Source organism: Crotalus tigris, unplaced genomic scaffold (genome assembly GCF_016545835.1).
Source record: "Crotalus tigris isolate CLP2741 ecotype Arizona unplaced genomic scaffold, ASM1654583v1 scf7180000020347.5012614909:4044961, whole genome shotgun sequence".
NCBI lineage: Eukaryota > Metazoa > Chordata > Lepidosauria > Squamata > Viperidae > Crotalus > Crotalus tigris.
In genome coordinates this window covers 1,366,227-1,388,865 of record NW_024097978.1, presented here as the reverse complement: position 1 = coordinate 1,388,865, position 22,639 = coordinate 1,366,227, and the positions used below count along the sequence as shown (strand labels likewise).

Genomic DNA, 22,639 nt, shown 5'->3' with positions numbered 1-22,639 from the left:
ACAGTAACCAAGAGAAAAGCCCCTACTATCTACCCTAGTATCCAGTATTCCTCTGGAACTGAACAATTGCTGAATAGTATTCCAGACTTTCTGAGGGGGGAAAAAAGGCAAATATTGGAGATAGGAGATTCAATTCTTTGGGGAACAGAAACAATAGTCTGCAGACTGAACAGTCAATCTAGGGAGGTATATTGTCTCCCTGGAGCAAAAATCAAAGATGTAACTGAGAAATTTATTAAATTAATCAACCCCATGGATTACTCCTTTCTTCTCCTACATGTGGGGACACAACAATGCATCTAAAAATAATAACAAGAGATTATGAACAGCTAGGGAAGAAGGTTAACAAATTAGGAGCTCAAGTGGTGTTTTCATCTATACTTCCAACAAAAGACCAACATCCAATGAGGGAGCAAAAAATTTTAGAAACAAACCACTGGCTTAAAAACTGGTGTCATCAAGAGAACTTCAGCTTCCTAGACCATGGTCAGCATTACCTACATGAAGGGCTAATGGCAAGAGATGGAGTGAACCTCACAAGAACTGGAAAGAATATATTCAGAAAATGACTGGCTCATCTTATCAGAAGGGTTTTAAACTAAAATTGAGGGGTGAGGATGGCCAATCTTCAAGACCTTTAGAACCTGATTCCAAGCAAAAACCACTAGATAACCAATCATATAAAGAGGTAGGGAGTAAAGAGAAAGCAGAAGGAAAGAAGGAAAAACACAGCAGAGACTGATAGAAAGGATGGAAAACTCAGATATAAACTAGGAGATATAAGAAACATACCTAAGATCCATAAAGGACTCTCATGCTTGCTCAAAGTTTGCGGAACAAACAGGGTGAACTTGAAATACTAATATATGAAGATAAATATGATATAGTTGCCATTACTGAAATATGGTGGGATGAAACTCATGACTATAATGTACTGATGGAAGGATACAAACTATTCAAAAGAAACAGACCTAACAAAAGAGGAGTTGGAGTTCCATTATATGTAAAAGATCACTCCATCTCTAGAGAAATCCACAAAACCAAGGATGAAAACCTCTTGGAATCCATATGGATCAATATAAAAGGAAAAAAGAATGACATTGTTATAGGCATATATTACAGGCCACCCAACAAAGCAGAAGTTATTTTGCTAAACAAATGCATGTCAACGCTGCTAACATTGGATATTCCTGCTCTGACAACTGATGAAAATGCAGCCATTTTCTCTTCTCTTTTAACATGCTTTTATTACTTTTAGAATTCAGGTACAGCAGGGGGGGGGCGGGTGGGAGGAAGCTCAGCTAGCCATAATAATAACGCTGCTGTGGGAACTCAAGGATGAGCTGATAACATTTTGGCAGGCTGAGGAGCTGAGGAGAAAACATGCTCTTGACGCTAATTGGGGAATGTGTTTCATGACAGTTTATTGGGGGTGGGAATTGTACTTTGTTACTTTGTATCCGGCGAAGGGAAGTTTTAGTTTTTGGGTTCACCTATGTAGTGCCAATATTTTGTTTCCCAAATAAATGTTCTTTAAGGAAAAAATTTGCCTCAAAATTCTTTTGATGGGTTTCATCTATTGGAAGCATGACATTAACCCCAAAACTACCATTTTCTACCTTAACTGCTTTGGGCTCCTGAACTCCAGTCACTGTCCCTAAGTCGAGGGATTGGCTGACAAAGACTCAGGGAAGATCTCAACATGGAGAAGGAAGAAGTGCCTGGATACAGTACCCCAGCCATGGCTGCCACCTCAGCAGAGAGAAAGCAAGCAAGCACACCAGTAGAGAAGGAATCTTCTGAGGCCTTACAGCTGGGGATGAGACCCAAAATGCGGGAGCTGATCTGGTCATCAGAGTGGACCCTGCCCAATGGAGACTCCAAGCCTCTCGAGATGATCCTGCCAAAAGCAAGTTCTTTGAAAGTGACAAAAGTGGATTTGCAAGAGGAAACATCTCAAGAATCGCATTCCCCGGGCCGCTGGAAAATCAGGAAATCGACAACTACTGAGGACTCCAGAGAATGGAAGTACCTGTCCGCAGCCCATAGCCAGTTGGTGGAGAAATTGGTGGAGAGGTTCCAGGGGCTAGAGATGAAGAGTGGGGAGCAACCCTCTCACTCTTCCCATGCAAGTAATCATGATGATTGGCAGAGCAGACACCAATCCATGCCTAAAAGAAGCCCCAGCGCACCTTTGGAACACAACGGCTTCCCCATCTTTGAAGCCACCAACATTAACCTCCAGCCCTGCAAGGAGGGACAGTCCCAGCCGCCACTCTGAACGTGGAGGCCCAAGACATCATCGCTCCTCTAGAAGCCCAGATCACCATAGGTACCGTGAAAGCCCTAATTGTCACTACCATCAGTCACACAGCGCAGAGCTCCATCATCGGCAACCCCAAGCCCAAAGCCTATGCAGGGGGAAGACTCAGATGTGAGTGTTCAACATGATATAATGCAACAGCTGCACAATCTATTGGCCAGGCAGCAACAGGCGAGAGCACCGCAGCTGTGGTGCAATGGGCTGTGGGAGCGCAGCAACAGTGGGGCTGGCAGCAACCTCTGAATCTGCAGCAGCCACTGGGGGGCCTGCAGCAATAGGGTGTGCCACAGCAACCACTGCTGGGACTGCTGGGAGGCCTGCAGCAACTGGGGATGCCACAGCTGCTGCCACCAGGAGGTCAGCAGCCGTTGGGAGTACAGCAGCAGTGAAGGTGGCAACAGCCCCTGAATGTGCAGCAACCGATGGGGGCCTGCAGCAACTGGGATGCCGCAGCCATCATTGGGAGATTGGCATCCACTGGGGGTACAACAGTCACAGCAGGGAGGCCAGCAACTGCTGGGAATGCAGCCACACTGGGGGGGCAGCAACCCATGATGGTGCCACCCCTTAGAGCAATGTTTGACGGTGACCTGGAGAAGCTGATATTCTTCCTCAATCAAGTGCATTCCCACATGAATAGCAATGCCAATTTCTACCTGAATCCAGCTGCTATGGTTGATGTGGTCATGGCCAATTTGGAAGGGGAAGCATCTGAGTGGCTAAACAATTTGTACAACAAGCTAGCACCTGAGTTGGGGAACCTCCACCTCTTCCTCCTTGGATTAAGAACCAGGTTCAAGGACCCATCCATAGCACTCAAAGCAGAGAAACAAATACATAAGATAAAACAAGATGGCAGATCTGCTTTGGAATACGTACGAGAATTTCGTAAGGTAGCAGGTCGAATGGAAAGATGGCCTGAACAGTTCCTAGCGCACCACTTCAAGGAGGGGCTAGATGATCACCTTTCCCAGGCCTGTGTCTATTGAGCTGTCCCTAAGCTATTGCAGGAGTGGTACCAGTCAGCAGTAAGATTGGACATCGAGCTGGCTCATTATAAGAAGACACCACCTCAGGAAGCTGGGCAGAAGCCAGAACAGAACAGACAATCACCACCACCCCGTAAGCCTCCAGCCATTGCAGCAGCAGAGCCCCCCAGACCACCTGCTGGTCCACCAATCAAATGCTTCAGATGTGGGTAACAAGGACACTGAGTGGCAAGCTTCCTGGTCCCATACCCCCAACAGCAGAGCAGATTAGGACCACCGATGAGGAAGAAATCAGTGCAGAAGCCGGCGAAAGAGAAGTCAAACTGGATCATGGAAGAACCAGTTGCCCAGGTTACATTGCCCATGCAGAAGAGCACCCAGGCCCAAGCTGGGTGCCACCGCTCTGCCCTCCTACAACAGTGACAATGAGAGGGAGAACGACACAATGGTGAGTCGACCCATTCCACCTTTTTCTCTTGCAGCCAAATTCATAGTCTCCAAGATGGGTGCACAAGTAGATTTGAAAGTGCTAGTGGACTTGGGGTGCTCCCGGTGCATTATTAGCTTGCCACTTGCCCTTAAAGTGGGTATGTGAGCAAGGTTGCTCTCCAAACCCATGAGATTTGAGCAAGCCAATGGTTCTTTAATGGGAGGAACTTTGGTCACACAATTGACAGAGCCAGTACACTTTGAAATAGGTGAATATTGGGAGTTCATTCGCTTCATGGTGGCTCCAAAGATGACTGAGGCTGAGGCTAGCCTGGTTGGACAAATGGAAACTGTTTATTTGTTGGGAAAAGGGGACGAGGACTGTGAGATTATCTATAGGGCCCAAGCCCCCCCTTAATTCAGCCAACGTTACTGGAGAGTTTAGGCCATCCACCGAGTTAGCAAAGGTAGCCACTCTGTCTCAACCAAGCAAGCCACTCATCCCCAGCAAATACTGGGATCTAGCAGAGGTGTTTAGTGAGAAAGAATGTGACACCCTGCCTCCCCACTGGCCCAAAGATTGCACCATTGAGCTGTTACTGGGAGCTAAACTCCCATGGCTGAGGATGTATGCCATGACCCCCCTCAAAATGGGTGAACTGCAGCAGTATGTGAACAAGAACCTAGCGAGAGGATTTATTGAATGGGCCAAATCTCAGGTGGGAGCTCCAGTGTTATTTAAAGAGAAAAAAGACAGGTCGCTTCATCTCTGCATAGACTATAAAGGGTTAAATGCTGTGAGCATAGAGAACAAATACCCCCTCCCCCAACTGAAGGACTTACTAACCCACCTGGCAAAGGGGAGTATCTTCACTAAGTTGGACCTGAGAGAGGCATATTACCGGGTAAGAATAAGAGAAGGAGATGAATGGATAACTGCTTTTAACTGTCCCATGGGGAGCTATCAATTTAAAGTCATGCCATTTGGACTACAGGGGGCTCCAGCTGTCTTCATGTAGCTGATCAACCAGATACTACATGATCATTTATACAAAGGAATATCATGATGATATCCTGATATACAGCACGAATATGGGTGACCACGTAAAACTAGTACGAGAAGTGTTAAAGAAGTTGTTGAATGCCAAACTATATGTTAAACTATCAAAGTGTGAGTTCCATCAGACCGGACTAGATTATCTTGGCTACAGAATTTCCAGTGAGGGCATTGAAATGTACCCTGCTAAAGTGAAAGCTGTAATCGAATGGCAACCCCCAAAGACTCGCAAACAGCTTCAGAGCTTTCTGGGAATCGCCAACTTTTACCGACTGTTCATCCCCTCCTTTGCCAAAATTGTTTTACCCCCATTGACTTATTGAAAACAAGCAAAGAGGAGGGGAAGCCGCGACCAGGCCAGCCGCTAGCATGGACTTTGAACTGTCAAACTGCTTTTGAGAATTTGAAAAGAATTTGTGGTCGAACCAGTCCTAAAGCATCCTTGTCCAGGGAAACCCTTTGTGATTCAAGCCGATGCCAGCAACATGGCCCTCGGAGCTGTACTACTGCAAAAGAACCATGATAGAGTCCTACAGCCCTGTGCCTACCTCAAAAAAGTTCACTGATTGCGAGAGAAGGTGGGCAGTGTGGGAGAAGGAAGCCTTCACAATTTGTTGGGCTCCATTAAACTGGCAACTCTATCTAGAAGAGAGCAAGGTGCCTTTCAAGGTATGGACTGATCACAAAAACCTAGAGGGACTGAAAACTCCCTGCAAGCTGTCCATGAAACAAGTATGACAGGTGCAATACTTTAACTGATTTAACTTCACCCTGAAGTACATACCGGGGGGAGGGGGGTTTAGCTGATGCTTTATCTAGATTACCTCAATACAAGAGCCATGGAGAGCCCCATCTTCGAAAGTCCTGAACCCCGATGACCCTGGGGTGAAGAAATTAAAACAGGAACTCCTCAACGATCGATGGTTCAAGGAAAATCAAACCTCCTTGATCTGCAGGGATGGTTTGGCATATAAAGGGGGGAAGTTGTATTTACCTGAAACCCTCTGCCTTAACGCTCTCCAGCACAGTCACAATGTGAAACAAGCTGGACACTTTGGGTATTTAAAAACATTACATCTGGTTCATCGGCAATTTTGGTGGCTGGGTCTGAAACAGGATGTGTCAAGAGGGTGTGCTGCGTGTGCCACCATGAAAAGAATTCTAAGGAAAAACCCTGGACTATTACAACCCGTCACAGACCCTTCCCAATCATGGGAAGAAATTGCTATGGATTTTATAGTGGAATTACCTGAAAGTAGGGGGAATATGATGATTTGGACTGTGATAGATCTATTTTCAAAGCAGGCTGATTTCATTGCCTGCAAAGGACTCCTGTCAGCCCAACGACTAACCAAGATGTTTTTGAAGCATATCTACAGACTGCACAGTGTGCCAAAATGAATAATGTCAAACAGGGGGGTGCAGATCACGGCCAGGTTGTGGAGGGGTTTTCTCAAACTAATTGGCTCATCACAAGGACTGTCATCAGCTTTCCACCCGTCTACAAATGGGGCAGTTGAATCAGCAAACTCAATGGTAGAGCAGTATCTCAGATGCTATGTGAATTATCAGCAAACAAACCAGACTGACCTCCTCCCTTTCGCAGAAGTGGCTTATAATAACTCTGTTCATGTGGAGAAAAGCAAGATTTTACTCTTAGATAGGAAAAACCAACGGTACAAGTAGAGATTATGCGAAATCTGGCTCAAAAACAATAACTGTGAGAGGGACCTTGGAATCCTAGTGGATGATCACTTGACTATGAGCCAGCAGTGTGCAGCAGCAGCCAAAAAGCTTATACAATCCTGGGTTGTATAAACAGAGGCAGAAAATCAAGATCACACGAAGTATTAGTACCACTTTATAAAACCCTAGTAAGACCACACCTGGAATACTGCAAGTAATTTTGGTCACTATACTATAAAAAAGATGTTGAGACTTTGGAGAACTAAAACGATCAAATGCATAGAGACTAAAATATATGAACAACAGTGCAGGACTTGGGTTTGACTAGTCTAAAGAAAAGAAACAGGGGTGACATGATATCAGTATGCTAGTATTTGAGGGGCTGCCACAAAGAAGAAGGCATCAAATTATTCTCCAAAGCACCAGAAGGCATGACAAGAAACAATTGTTGGAAACTGATCAAAGAGAGAAGCAACCTGGAATTAAGGAGAAACTTTCTAACTGTGAGGACAATTAACCAGTGGAACAGCTTGCCTCCAGAAATCGTGGGCACTCCATCACTGGAGGTTTTTAAGAAGAGACTAGACAGTCACTTTTCGGAAATGATATAGGTTCTCCTGCTTGAGCAGGGTCTGGACTAGAAGGCCTCCAAGGTCCCTTCCAGGTCTATTCTATTCTAATTCTAAAATATGAGTCAGTAGTGAGTGGCAGCAGCCAAAAAAACTAATACAATCCTTGGTTGTATAAACAGAGGCGTAGAATCAAAATCACATGAAGTAGTAGTACCGCTTTATAAAGCCTTAATAAGACCACACCTGAAATACTGCATCCAATTTTGATCATCACATTACAAAAAAAATGTTGAGACTTTGGAAAAAGTGCAAAAAGAGCAACTAAGGCCTGGAGACTAAAACATGTGAAGAATGGTTGCAGGATTTGGGTTTGGCTAGTCTAGAGAAAAGAAGGACTAGGGGTGACATGATAGCAGTCTTCCAGTATTTGAGAGATTGCCACAAAGAGGAGGAGTTCAACTTATTTACCCAAGCACCTGAAGGCAAGAGAAGAAACAATGGATGGAAACTAATCAAGACAAGAAATAATGGATGGAAACTAATCAAGGAGAGAACTAAGGAGAAACTTCCTAACAGTGAGGACAATTAACTAGTGGAACAGCTTGCAGTCAGAAGTTGTAGGTACTTCATCTCTGGAGGTTTTAAAGAAGAGACTGGACAATCACTTGACTGAAATAGTAGTGAGCAGTGAGTTGAACTAGAAGGGTCTCTTCCATCTCTATTTGGATTGATTGATTATTTACCAAAACACCTGAAGGCAAGAGAAGAAACAATGGATAGAAACTAATCAAGGAAAGAAGCAACCTAGAACTAAGGAGAAAATTCCTAACAGTAAGAACATTCAACCAGTGGGACTAATTGTCTTTGGAAGTTGTGGGTGCCCCATCACTGGAGGCTTTTAAGAAGAGACCGGACAGCCATTTGTCAGAAATAGTATAGGTCTCCTGTGTGATTGGGAGTTGGACTAGATGACCTCTAAGGTCCCTTCCAACTCTGTTACTGATAACTGCATAAGATTATGCTTTAAGTATATGCATAGGTAGGAAAAGAAAAGGGTAGAGGAACGTCTTCCTCCACTGTGTGCATATCAACATTTCATAAAGCAGCTAAATGCACTGTGTGAAAAGAACACATTTCTCTGCTTGCTAATACTTTATTTACATATGGCTTTTTGAAAATTAATTCAAGCTATTTAACTAATCTAATTTATCTACAAATGAAGTTAGGTTAAAACCTACCTCTCTTTCCTTTCTTCATTTTCAGATAAATTAGCTTAGTTAAAATGTTGTCAACTTATGATCACAATTGAGCCCAAATTTCTGTTGCTAAGCAAGGCAGTTGTTAAGTGAGTTGTGCCCCATTTTACAACTTTTCTTGCCACGGTTGTTGAGTGAATCACTGCAGTTGTTAAGTTAGTAACATGATTATTAAATGAATTTGGCTTCCCCATTGACTTTGCCTGTTAGAAGGTCAAAAAAAATCACATGAGCTCAGGGCACTGATACCATCATAAATGTGAAGCAGTTGACCATAGGGATGCTACAATGGTCGTAAGTGTGAAAAATAGTCATGTCACTTTTTTTAGTGCTGTTATAACTTCAAATGGTCACTAAATGAATGGTTATAAGTTGAGGACTACCTGTAGTGACAAGGTCTGCCTTAATTGGGGAAAGGAAAAGACACCTGGAAAGCCAATAAAAACATTTATAAATATTTAAAGAGAGAGAGAAAAGAAAAAAAAATGAACAAAAAATAAAGAAAGTGTTGCAAATATAAAATAGTAGACTTGCTATCAGGTGCAAAGAATCAAGGCCATTTGTTAAGTTGTAGTTCAGATTTATTGCTCAAGCCTATACACAAGAATCTTGCCAAGTAAAGTTCAGTACTAAATTAATACCAGAGAAGGGCCATGGGAATTCAAGAGGGGCTGGTCTTAGATAATTTGTGGGAATGTAAAAATGCTAGGCTGATGACTTGCTTAACTTCACCCTCAATTCTGCCTGCTCTTCTTCTATACTTGCAAATTTAATCAATATTCTAACACTGAAAATTGATCAACATATAGTTCATTAATTTCACTCCTTCTTTTCAGTACAACTTCCTCTATTATATAAAAACTTTCATTAAAAAGAATTCCAAGAACAATCTAAACAGTGATGAAATTAACAAATTCCTTCATTTGTGCAAAAGATCATAGCCAAAATCGAAATTAGACAGTTAATAATATTGCAGTTATGTTCACAATTGCAAAGACAGATTCCTCCTTTTCAAGCACTTTAAGGAAAGAAAAGCAGATGATAAAAAATATTCCCAGTTTGTCTGGGGAACAGAATGAACTTTCAGTACAAGCAAGGTTGGGCTAAGCTCCATTCATTAGGCACCGTGCAAATTGTTAAATAACTCATTGCCTCAGCTTTGTTTAAAGGGCTTTTTACCTAGTAGATGGAGCAAGAGCATATAATGCTTCTAGAGTAGGATACAAATATGGCACCACATTTGCATTTCCGATTATCAAAATGTAGCCTCTGTAGCTTAAGAAGCGGTGAGGGTTCAGATTTGTCAGTGGGAAGATTTTATTTTATTTAGTATCTTTTGATACTACTAATTCTGGAAAATCAATAATTTTCCAAATAGCTTTTTCTATCACTGGTCTAATAATAGAACTGGGTGGGAGGAATAATTACCAACCAAACTATTTTTATTTTTAAAATAGTATTTTACTGTACTATTCCATTACATGCAATTTAGTTTGATTTTTAGTTATATATAGGGATACCAAATATTTTAAAAGACTAGGTTCACAGAAAATAAGATTAAATAAAAGCTTACTCTGAGAGAGGAGAGATCATCTTCAGATTCAATGAAGTCTTGAATAGTATTGCCAACTGGAGTTAACACACGATCAATTACATGAACAACACCATTTGTAGCAATTTGGTTGCCATGGATGATTCTGGCACAATTAACAGTCACAACCTAAATTGGAAGAATAGCATGAATTAACATTTGTTATAAATTTGGCTTCCCAACTTTTACCAAACAAGCTTTACATAGTCTTTTCTTTTAATTAATTTTATAACTTGCTTATGAAACTTGTGCTGCTTATTTTTAAAAGTTCAGGGAACAATATTAGCTGGAACATATTTTGCAAAGGAGCCCTTTAAGTTGCATTTCATTTTGTGTGACTGAAAAAGTAATAGTAATCATGATTACTGAACTACTTTCATATAGATTGTTGGTCTGAGTACTAATCTAAGGATTCTAATAGGATGGGTAAATTAATTAAGATCAATGAGAGATTACCCACGATTGAAGTGCATCAACACCTTATCCATGGGACAATTAATATCAATAGGAGTGCCCTCAAATAAAGTTCTTTGGACACCATTTTTATATATTTTAAGTAGACTGGAGTTTTAAAATATTGTTATCTTTGATTATTTTGTATGTTGTTTTCAATTTTTTGAAAATCATTAACATAATAATACATGACATAACTATCTTATATGAACAAATTACTCATATGAATTTCAAGGGAAAATTAAACTAGAACACTGAATCTTAGATCTCTTTCTAAAATTTATGATGTAAGCCACATCCTATTGTCCACTTATGTTATACAAATAAGCTTACCCCATTGGGATAATGATTTATATGCAGTTTTTGATTGTTGTACATAGACACCAGAGTCATGCCATTCCGAAAGTCCTTTGTCAACATCCGTTTGTTTACCATATGATTGTGCAGAGCATTATACAATTCGATGTTTACATTCTCAATCAGACCATTGTAGATTTCCTGGAGGCAGGGGGGTTGAATTCAGGTAGATATTCCATTAATATTATTTCAGTTAGCTAGTGAGGTATTTTTGACTACTTTCTGAATCTTGTGACTTACCAGCCTACTAGTGATTTCATTGACATAGCCACTACTTGGCAACAGTAACAAGTAGCTAAACATTTCCTTCTTCCAGGATAGCTTCAACTTTCTGCTCCAGACTATGGCGCTGATATTTTCTGGATATCTCACAATTAAGCACAAAGCAGGCAACAAGACAAACATGCTACTGCTGCCTAATGACTATTTCAGTTTCCTACTTCATCTACTAAGTGTACTCTTCTTACAGCTCATTTTCTTGGTAATCTTTATATTTTTTCATATCCCCCTTTTTTCCATCTTTTTCTTCAGAAAAAGTTTAATTATATCCACCCCAACCTTTTCTATTCCTCCCTACCTTATTAGCAAAGGTTTTCTTAGATCAACCTGCCATAATATTTGCCAGCTCAACAGTGTCCTTTATATCATTATTATTCCACTGTCAAAAACTGTCCAGTCTCTTAAGCTTTGTCCTCTTCAATTTAGTCTACACCTAGCTTCTCGTATTCAGTTAATTCCATCAACGCTGGGTAATTGGAAAAGCCTAAAACCAGGCAAAATAAGCCTTTACTGAGCATTCTCTCCATTTCAGCATTAATTCCATTTTCTAAGATTTAATGACAACCTGAGGGAGGATTGTGGACTCTCCCCATATGATCTCAGGGCTTTCACCGTAGGTAGAAACATAGGATTCAGCAACATAATCATCATTTTACTTGTTACATGGTACACTGGAAAAGACATGATTGGTTGTCACAATAATACATTTTCATTACAATAAAATAGACTAGAAAACAGTTTCTGCAGCCTGGTCCTGTAAATTTGAACGTCTGCCTTTCTGAAGCCAGAAGCTGTATTTTAGAAGCTACTGTGAAAATCCAACTTTAAGTTATTGTTTCAGCCATTTTACCTCATGCCTGCAATGCTAAATACTAGTTATTTAGAGCTATGTGTGTGTCTGTAAATGAGCTTGCGAATATATGTGTATAAACTTAACCATAGTTCCAATAATATGTACAAAAGCTGAGTGTTATCATTTCTTCCGTCATAATTTATTTATCTATGGATTTCTTTGTATAAAACATTTCTTTAAAAATCAAAATTGATATAATTACACGATCTAAAAGATTCCAAGCTTCATTGCTTGGTGCAAAGAATGTGTAAGAGCCAGGTCCTTCAATTTCTTCCTTCAGTTTCGACATCTCAGAATAATGTTGAGTGGAGGTAGCTCCTACAATGCCCAAAGTGCCAAATATGTGATCTATTGGAGCCACTGAAAAAGAAAAATAACTTGTAGTTATCCAATTCTTTTCTAAATTAGTTGCTCTTTATTTAGTGAATTATTAATGGAATTTGCTGAAGTATTGAATGCTTCCTGTTTTAACGCCCAGATTTTAATGCAAATAAAGTTCCTTAGGATCTTTTGTGTTGATCAATTATTTGAGTAATCTGGGATTTCTTCTAGCATGTGAAATCCAAGGAAGTAGAAAGGGCATTCTTTTACATTATCCTCTGCTGTGTGCAAACTTGATCTATTCTTATCCTGGTCCAACTTGCACATGGCAGAGAATAATCAAACTTCCTTTTTATGATGTCCATAAACTGCTGAATGATCCAACAGAATAATATCACCAATTTGCCAAGAATACCCAACTTTAAATCAACATGTCATTGATGCCTTATCACAACGTCTTGAAACTGTCAGGATTTGGATAGGATAAAAGAAGTAGAACTGAACTCTGACAAGATTCAAGTACAGTTTGTACATCAAAGCTCACCATCCACAGCAATGTTATCTCTGGACAAGCAAGCAATACCTTTGAAAGAATAGATTCATGATCTGGGAATCTTTTGAATTTATAGTTTCTGCTGGCAAAAAAGGCTTTGGCCCAGCATTGGCACCGATTAGGATCCTACTTAGCACAAGATGCCCTAGGCCTAGGTAATTCATGTACCAATTATCACCAGTTTAGTCTACTGCAATACATTTCACACAGGATATTTCAAAAATGCTTAAAATCTGCAATTAGTCCAAAATGAAACAGCCTCTCTTACTGCTGCTAGTTTCCATCATTGAGAACGCACTACAGGCCTGCACTGATTAGCTTCCAGGTACAATTTAAATATTTTTTTACATTGATGGCTTGGCACTTCTGCACCTACAAGGTTGCCTAGTCCAACATGAATTTATTCCTAATGTTTTACCATTGGGAAATAAAGGGAGCTGAAGCAATGAAGCTGTTTGTTGGTGGCAACACCTGTACCCTGGAACAGCGTCTCTGTATGGTTCAGGTTGGAATGATCGTCTGGTTCATTAAAGGAAGAAAAATAGGTCTGTTCAAGGGCATCTTCTAATTTTTTCAAGGCAGTCTTTTTTTCTGTAGATGTTTTAAATTTGTCAAATTAATTATGGTGGACACAAATGTAAAAATAAAAAAATGAGTTGATTAAATAATTCCATGATAATACCTGCAGGACATCCTCGTTCTCCTTCCATTTTCATATAGCCAGGGCAGCATTCATATAAAACCGTTCTGCAGAGTACCAATACAAGATTATTTTATCTTCCTAAGTCTTAATATTTATTTAGTATCACTTTTAATCTAAACACATTTGAAGTGGATTAGAGGAATTATATAGAATATATAAAATATGTAAAAATATATAAAAACAAAATGCACAATACAAAAACCATATTAAAGCAACAATAAGAACAAATGCATTAAAAGTCTGTAATCGGAGTAAAAGCCAGGAACAAGAGTGATACACAGAGTAAAGGTAAAAGCAGTTTAAAAAGGGATCCTGGATTTCCACAAGGAGGATAACTAATCTTTACTGAAAACCCTGTATCTGAAATTCCAGCAATATATATTTTGTATTTCATTTGCTGCAGGGAAGCTCTCTAAGAATTAAAGCAAAGCTAGTTTGCAGTACTAACAGATCCTTAGTTTACCATTTATTAAATAACATTTTTCCCTCAAAATAGGTCATCACATTACTTAATTGCTCAGTAGTCCTTCAGTACTCTGATTCTGTTCAGGACCATATACTTGAACAAGAGAACCTCCTAAACTCCAGTAGTCATCCTCCTGCAAGTCATTTATCCAATTTCAATTCTATTTTGCAGTAACAGAAATGGAAGCAACAGGTTTGTGTTGCAGTTCTAAGCATTTATAGCAACAATCAAAACAAGCCAGTCTTTATTACAATCTTTATAAGTTCAAAACAAATACTGTTTTTGATATATGAATGTTGTACAACTTAAGGAATTCTAGGTTCCCATATCCCAGATAGAGCTTTTATATCATTCCAGTAAAGATTAATTTATAAAATTTGCTCTCTGAAATATATATACAGGTAGTCCTTGTTTACTGAAGGAATTGAGACTGGGAATGCAGTCATAAGGTGCAACATCATGTGACTTTCAAACAAACAAAATCAATGGGGAAGCTGACAGGAATTAACAAATACCCCAATTGCAACCAGGTGACTACAAGGACACTGCAATGATCACAGCTACAAGGCCCCATCAAAAATACTTCTCAGCATTGCCATAATGAGTGGCAATCTGTAGATACAAGGGCTATCTGTATATTTATTTCCATCTAAATAGAATCATAAAAATCGAGCTGGCTATGCTACACAGACACTATAAGTCAGACATGTCAAACTTGTGAAATCACATAACGTTGCGCAATATATCAGGACGGTTTTGCCATTGCCGGCAATGGGGTGGGTGCAGCTTCTGGATAACGCATCCATCCCGTGGGCCGGCAGTTTGACACCCCTGCTATAAGTAATCCACACAAAATTAATAAATAAAATTAAAAAGTATTACTATAATTATAGTTAATAGTCTTGAGCAGAACTTACGCTTTCTTTCCACAGATGGCTCCCTGATACCAGTTCCTGCATGTGCTGAAATATTTCTTATTGGTTCCCATAACTTGCTGGAGAGCACAGACATTTGGCCTGAAGAAAAAGAAAAAGGCCTATGCGAAAAATCCTTTACAGTATAAATGTTTACTTACTTAAAATATTTATATATTGCCTTTACGGCTGTGAAAGTAGGACCGTAAAAAAGCAAGACAGGAAGAAAAATCAACTCATTTGTGGTGTGGTGCTGGAGAAAGCTCCTGCATATTCTTTGGACAGCAAAGGTGACTAGCAAGCAATGATAGATTCCTCCAAATATGCATTTCTCATAACTATTTCTGTGTACATGTTGAATACCACAGGTAACAGGATGCAACCTCATGAATGCCTTTTCCAATTCTGAACCATTCTGTGTCTCCATATTCCATTCTTACAGTGGCTATCTTATCAGAGTACAATGACTGAATGAGCTGGATGTGGTCTAGTGATATTCCTAGTTCTTTGAGGCAGTTCCAGACTTGTCATGGTCAACACAATCAAAGAAAGCACATGTAGAAGTATTTTGAGTATTCCTTTGTTTTTTTCATCTTCCAATGCAGATTGGCAATATGATCACATATTTCTCTCCCTTTCTGAAACCCTGCTTGTAGATCAGGCAGTTTTCTGTTGGCAGTTGGATTCAAACATTGCTGAATTATCTTCGAAAGAATTTTACTCACGTGTGGTATCATGGCTATGATTCAGTGATTGGAACAGTTTTTCATATCACCTTTCTTTGGAATAAATATCAACCTTTTCCATTATTTTGGGCACTGACCAGACTTCCACATAGTTTGGCAAAGCACTGTCAGTGCTTTTGTTGGCAGTGGTCTCAGCAATTCTACAGGAATTCCATCAACTCCTGGGGCTTTGGGGTTAGTCAACTGGTTGATTGCCCACACTACTTTTTCCTCCAGGATACCAGGTTCCATTTTTCGTAGATCAGTTTTTCCTCTTATGGCTTAGCTTTGTTTTTTCTTTGCATAAAGTTGTTCTGCATATTCCTGCCAGCTTTCTCTGATTGCTTGTTGGTCATGCAATTCCTGTCCTTCATATCCTCTGACCACAGCTTTTCTTGCCATAAAGGGGTTTCTGGCCTTCACATAAGTGAAAAAGCTTCTTTTATGACCTCTCATGGCTCCTTCCTCCAGTTTCTTACATTGCTCAGCCCAGTACTTTGCTTTATATTTTTCTTGCCTCTCTCTGGAATTTTGTATTTAGTCTTCTCATTTCTTCTCTGCCACCAATGGCTTTTGCTTTCCTTCTCCCTTCCGCAGTCTCTATTGTAGCTTTTAATATCCATTTGGTCAAGTTCATTGGTTTCTTGTATATATTTTGGGGCTATTAGTTGTTTTTATTTCCTCCCATAGCTCATCTAATTGTCTTTCTGTCATGTTGAACAGTTCAAATCTGTTCTTAACTTCAGCTGTATATGCCAGGGAAATCTTCTCAACATTAAATTTCTGAATCATGGGTGAATAGACGAATCAGATGTTTTCCTCATTTTGTTCACCAAGGCTGAACTTGCCTGTGATCCCTGTTTCTTCCATTTCCATCTCCCACTTTTGCATTGAAATCTGCAATAATATAGATATCTTTCTTTGGTGTTTGTTTCAAAGTTTCCTGAATTTCAGCATATTGCTGAGTCCACAGTGGGAGTATAAACTTGCAGAATTGTCATATTGTGAGGTTTTCTGTTGATATGTATTGCCATTTCCTATCACTATTCAAAAACTATCTATGGTTCTGCCTTTTTTATTCAATATGAAACCCACTCCTCTTCTGATGCTATCACTGTCAAAATAATATACTATATGACCATGAGAGTTGAAGAAGCCATAGCCAGTACAATGAATTTCACTGATGCCTAGTATATCAGTGTTCAGCCTATTCATTTCATTCTTAACAATGTTTAGCTTTCCTAGATTTAAGCCATTGATATTCCATGCTTCTAATTTGAAGAGTGGAGAGATCTCTTTTCATTAGGAACTGTGTCAATAACTGGTAAGGTGGGCATTAGGATTTACCCAATCTGCATCATGAATACTCCTGCTACTATAATTGTCTCTTTGTTCTTCCTCTGTAGCTTTATTGGTATCTCCCAGCCAGGGGAACTAACTGCTTGGTACCATATCTTCTACATTTTTGAGTTGATCCATAAAGATCATCATCATACTTCTTTAATGTGGTCATCTTTGGGAAATTATGCACCATTTTACTATTGTACAGTGCTAATGCTGGCTCTAGTTTAGGCCACACTGACTGATGTGCCCCCTATACTGCTGATGTGAAGACTTACATTTTTTGAATGATTCAGAAGGAAGAACAGCATTGGTGCCCTTGAAGCTTTGGAACCTTAGACTAGTGCTTACTAGACCTTAGTGTAAAGGCTATTCTTCATTGTACAATTTAAAATACAGTAAAACATAAGCAAATAAAAGTATATTAAAATATTTAATTGGAATAATTGGAATACTGCATTAAGTTTTGGTCACCACAATGTAAAAAAGATACTGAGACTCTAGAAAGAGTACAGAGAAGAACAACAAAGATGATTAGGGGACTGGAGGCTAAAACATATGAGGAACAGTTGCTGGAATTGGGTATGTCTAGTTTAACAAAGAGAAGGATGAGGGGGGACATGATAGCAGTGTTCCAATATCTCAGGGGCTGCCACAAAGAAGAGGGAGTCAGGCTATTCTCCAAAGCGCCTGAAGACAGGACAAGAAGCAACGGATGGAAACTAATCAAAGAGAGAAGCAACCTAAAACTAAGGAGAAACTTCCTGACAGTTAGAACAATTAACCAGTGGAACAACCTGCCTCCAGAAGTGGTGAATGCTCCAACACTGGAAGTTTTAAAGAAGAGACTGGACAGCCATCTGTCCGAAATGGTATAGGATTTCCTGCCTCCCTGAGCAGGGGGCTGGACTTGATGACCTCCAAGTTTCCTTCCAACTTTTTTTTATTATTATTATTATTATTATTATTATTATTATTATTATTATTATTATTATTAAATATTAATATTAAACAGAGATCAGGCATAAACTATATTTGATAGATATATTGTAGAAGCAGAAGTGTGAAAGTACTTTACTGTACAGTCAAATAACAGTGTTAAAGGTTATCACTAGACCCATTAATATGAATTTGGCCTATGTCTAGCAACTGGAGGGGAGAAGGCATGCCTATACCAGCCTAAACTAGCCAATAGGTGCTCAGCAGATCCCATCCTGGACTACATCACCAATAATATCATTACTGAAGCAGCTAAATCAGGTACATGGCAGAAATTGACTTGGGAGAATAGAAAAAAGACCAAATAGTTCAAAACAACATTAAACAACTTCCACTGAGGGCTAGGAATAAATTTGTGCTTGTCAGAATATCCTTCTAACCATAGCACAAAGATGCTTATCATAATATTATTATCACCTGTCCATTTTTCAGGTTTCATATTCACACACTCAATTGTTAAATGATGATAGCAATTTACTAGGCTGAGTAGAAAATCTCCAAGATCCCTTCCAGCTCTATTCTGATTGATTGATTGACTCAGACAGAATTTTTTAAGGCACCTTTTATTTCCAGCCAATTTATGCATGGAAGACATGAACTTCCCTTTTGATCTGTCTTACAAGAAAACTGTAAAGCAGCATGACTTCTGGCCTAGTAACCTGAGTATGAATTGAGCCCAGCAAGTGAGGGCAATGCAAAATTTTTGATATCTCAGAGCCTGGAGCAAAGCACTTTAATAATGGCTGTGAGGGAGAGGAATCTACTGAACGGTGAGCAAATAGCAAACTTGCACCTTCACACTACAAGTTTCAGCCCTCTTATTTGTGCATGTATGCAAAAGACTGAGTTTGTGTCATAGCACTATCTGCTTTCATCATTTTTATGAAAGCCTCCAACCCTGCAGGTGCCTCCCTGTTTTATTTAAGAATTATTTACTCTGATTCCATATAATAAAAATTTAAATAAGAAGTCCATAGAAAATGCCTTTTGGGACTTTGATAAAGCCATGTTTGGTTACTTGCTGGAATTATCACACTCTTTTCTGTTGTCCTGTTTTGTTGTCATTCTGAAGTTGTTTCTCTTATATTCTTGTTTTCTCATACCTAAATGACTAAAGGCTGGAGACCAGTAATTACTATTTCATAGGTATGTAAGGCTAGATCTAGAAAGCAGGCAATGGCAGACATTTCCGAAAATCCTTGCCAAGAAAACTATAGGGACTTGTCCAGGCAGTCTTCAAGAATCAGACACAATTGAACAGAAGGGGGGAAAAAGGCTAGATACTATTACAATGCAAAATCATCTTGCCTTTATTGTGCAATCCATCTATTTAGAGAATTGCTTCTTAAGCTTTCATACATACATGTAGTTGTGGCAGTGACATTCCATTACCTATTCAAGAGCTAAAATCTTTTTCTCATTCTTGACTCGACAATTGTTACTATCCACAGGTTCTGCTTGTTTTGTTTGTTTTCAGGTTTTGTTTGTTTTCAGTTAAAATGGGCCTGTACTTCTGTAGTTCTGTTCTGAAACCAGCAATGGAGTAATTCACACCTGGATTTGATTAGGAACAAGGAATCATCCACAGTATAGCCTGAAGTGAATTATTGAGACCTAGACTTAATTTTATGGCTCGGTAACATCAGTAACTGTGAGAGGGATTGAGATGTCCTAATGGACCACCACTTATGTATGAGCCACCAATATGTTGCAGCTGCCAAAAAAAGCCAATATAGTCCCAGGCTGCTTCAATAAAGGGATAGCATCAATATCACAATGTTCCATACTGCACCAGTACTGCCACACTTGGAATACTGTGCCCAGTTCTGGTCGCCACAATATAAAACAAATGCTGTGACCCTAGAATGAACGCAGAAAAGAGCAACATAGATGGTCTGGAGGCTAAACTGTATGAAGAATACTTAAGGGAACTAGTCATGTCCATTATGTTTGCATGTTCTTGCTTCCATAAGTTGTGGTACTCCATCGCTGGAGATTTCTAGGTCTATTCCAGCTCTATGATTCTCTGAAATCTGAAGATGGAAGTCCACTTTGTCCTTATTATACTCATAAGTATTTAATAGAAATGGACACAGCTTTTTTTCTGCAGAAATGATAGTTTGATAACATGAATGTGTATCAACTCAACAGCAGGTGAACTTGTGATTACTGTTAGAGTTTGATATAAGATGGGCAGGTATATAAATGTCGCTGGATCCAATCTGGTTCAGTCACCAGGACCAGAGGTTTCTGTGTGACCCAGACTGGATTCTGCAACATTATTTTGGGACACGTATATTCACCTTCATTTGTATATAAATGTTTTAAATAATAAAAGTAAAATTATAGGAGAATAGTTAATATTTTTTTTCCCATTTTAGCCACTGGAAATATCTATATTATGTAATTCAGTTAGTTGATTTGATTGTCCATGTTTGAAATAAAATCAGAAGACCAAAATAAATAATTCCACAACTAAACACAAACATATTTTGAATAAAATGAATTATTTTAATCTGAAAAAATAATTTTCTCTATAAGTTGAATACATTCCATAATATTATTCCTTTTTAGTAATTTCAAACAGTATTGTAATAAATTAAAATGTTTATTTTATATAAAAATGCATTTGCTATTTAATCCCTCATAGTGTTCATTTTTGCAAAGTATGTGAATATAGTATATATTGTAACTAGAGACACACAAACATACACAAAAAACATATATGTATTTAATAAATTATTTAATTAAATGCATGTCATTCTGAATTTCTTGTGTCAAAATTTTGATAAAACCCATTTATTAACCAATACATTTGCCACATGGCTATAGTTTAAACAAAGTTTAAAAGAAAGCCAAAGAAACAACTCAAAATTATCAAAAGTGAGAATTTTAATAATATGCAATGACTTTATCTTATCACATCTATGTAGAAGGGCTATGTAAATTTTAAGACTAAAAAAAAAAGTATTCTGGAGAGTCACATTAACAAGCCTCAGCCTATTAATAAGTTAAAATGCAGTAATTATTTTGTTTAAACTCCACAAAAACAAAACTTGAAAGACTGTGCAATAATTTTAACCCATGTGAAACATAATGCTTACCCTTGATCACGTGCCCTGATTCGACTGTGGGTCAAAATCTTGTCATAATGAGCAATGGAAGATTCTGCTAGGTGAAGAAATGGCATAAAGCAAATAGTGATTGTAACAACCCAAAGGAGGTCCATATTTCTGTCTCTCTGTTTCTTGAACGTCTGAGAAGAGAACTGGCAAAGACTCTAGAGAGCTCAAAGTTTATATTCAAGATGCAAGACGGAGGGAGGAGAAAATATCTCAACCTGAAACTTTGAACCACCCTCTGAGAAAAAGGAGCATCAGATGATTGTAACCTGTTCTGCATGTATGTGAATTACAAAACAATCTATTCATTTTGATAGCTCCCATAAAATTAATTAGAGTTTATGATTATAGATTTAATGATAGTTTATAATGCAGCAAATTTAAAGTTTCTGGATAGCCTCACAAGTTCAACTGACTGAATGTTTTTCCATACACTGATATATAAAACTTCTGGATAAAGAACAGGAGATGCTACCTTTTTTCTAACAGACTTCTTTATGAGATATGAGTCTTCATTCTGCTTATAGAAACTAAAAATGCCACTTTATATTATAAGCATTTTAAGTACTCCTCGTCCAGAAGGATTAAACCAGAGTTTAATCTTCTTGATGTACTATACTACAGAGTTTAATCTTCTTGATGTACCATACTACAGAGTTTATTCTTCTTGATGTACTATACTACTTGATGTACTTTTTCTGTATAAAATAACAAAGAAAAATAAGATATTTTAAGGAGAAACATGATATCTGGGAACCATCAGTCTGAAATAGTTAATTTTAGGGAAATTGTTTTAATATATTCATGCTAATTTGATAAAACACATGTATTTATAGGTAATTCCAATAAGAGTAATAAATATTTAACAATGTGTTGTAAACAGTTGTAAAATATTGATTAATAATATTCACAATAAGTCAATGAAAAACTAGGAATACTGGTGCTTATAGTTTAAGTTACTTGGGAAATGATTTCACATTTTCCTATGTGGACAGGAATTGACCAAGCCAAGAGTTTTTCAAAACATCTGTTTTGTGGAACATTAGGGTTCCATAAAAGATTCCTGGTAGAGACCACTTGAATGTTTTCAGTACTTTAAAAACATACAATAATCTGTTTCACATGAGTAAACTAGGAACATATAGTATATCTCCTCTATATTCGAAGAACCTTTGACTGTGGTATGCATGTAGAATCAGAATAACAGAATAACAGAGTTGGAAGGGATCTTGGAGATTGTCTAGTCCAACCCCTGTTCAAACAGGAGACCCTATACCATTTCAGACAAATGGATGTCTAATCTTTTCTTAAAAGTGACAGAGCACCCACAAATTCTGGAGCCAAGCCTTTCCACTAATTAATTGTTCTCACTGTCAGGAATTTTCTCTTTAATTCTAGGTTGGAACTCTCTTGGATCTCTCTTCGATAATCTTCTATCCATTACTTCCTGTCCTGCCCTCAGGTTCTTTGGAGAATAGGCTTTTCTGTGACATCCCCCTCAAATATTGGAAGACTGCTATTATGTCATCTCTAGTCCTCCACTTCATTAGACTAGATATACCTAGTTCCTGCAATCATATATCATATGGTTTATCTTCCAGTCTCCTAATCATCTTTGTTGTTCTTCTCTGCATTCTTTCTAATCTAAAG

General features: G+C 38.5%; 1 protein-coding gene across 5 annotated transcripts in view; it reads right to left on the bottom strand.

Moving 5' to 3' along the window:
- POSTN (periostin) overlaps window positions 1–21,148 on the bottom strand; it is a 111,561-nt gene extending 90,413 nt beyond the window's left edge. For all 5 annotated transcript variants that reach the window (XM_039366663.1, XM_039366666.1, XM_039366665.1 and 2 more), the window contains exons 1-6: window positions 20,972–21,148; window positions 14,806–14,904; window positions 13,402–13,466; window positions 12,048–12,205; window positions 10,690–10,854; window positions 9,886–10,032 (exon numbers count right to left, since the gene is read on the bottom strand). In XM_039366663.1, the coding sequence (XP_039222597.1) occupies window positions 9,886–10,032; window positions 10,690–10,854; window positions 12,048–12,205; window positions 13,402–13,466; window positions 14,806–14,904; window positions 20,972–21,096 (759 nt within the window). In that variant the 5' untranslated portion in view covers window positions 21,097–21,148. The remainder of the gene's footprint in view (window positions 1–9,885; window positions 10,033–10,689; window positions 10,855–12,047; window positions 12,206–13,401; window positions 13,467–14,805; window positions 14,905–20,971) is intronic.
- Window positions 21,149–22,639: the final 1,491 nt, after the last annotated feature.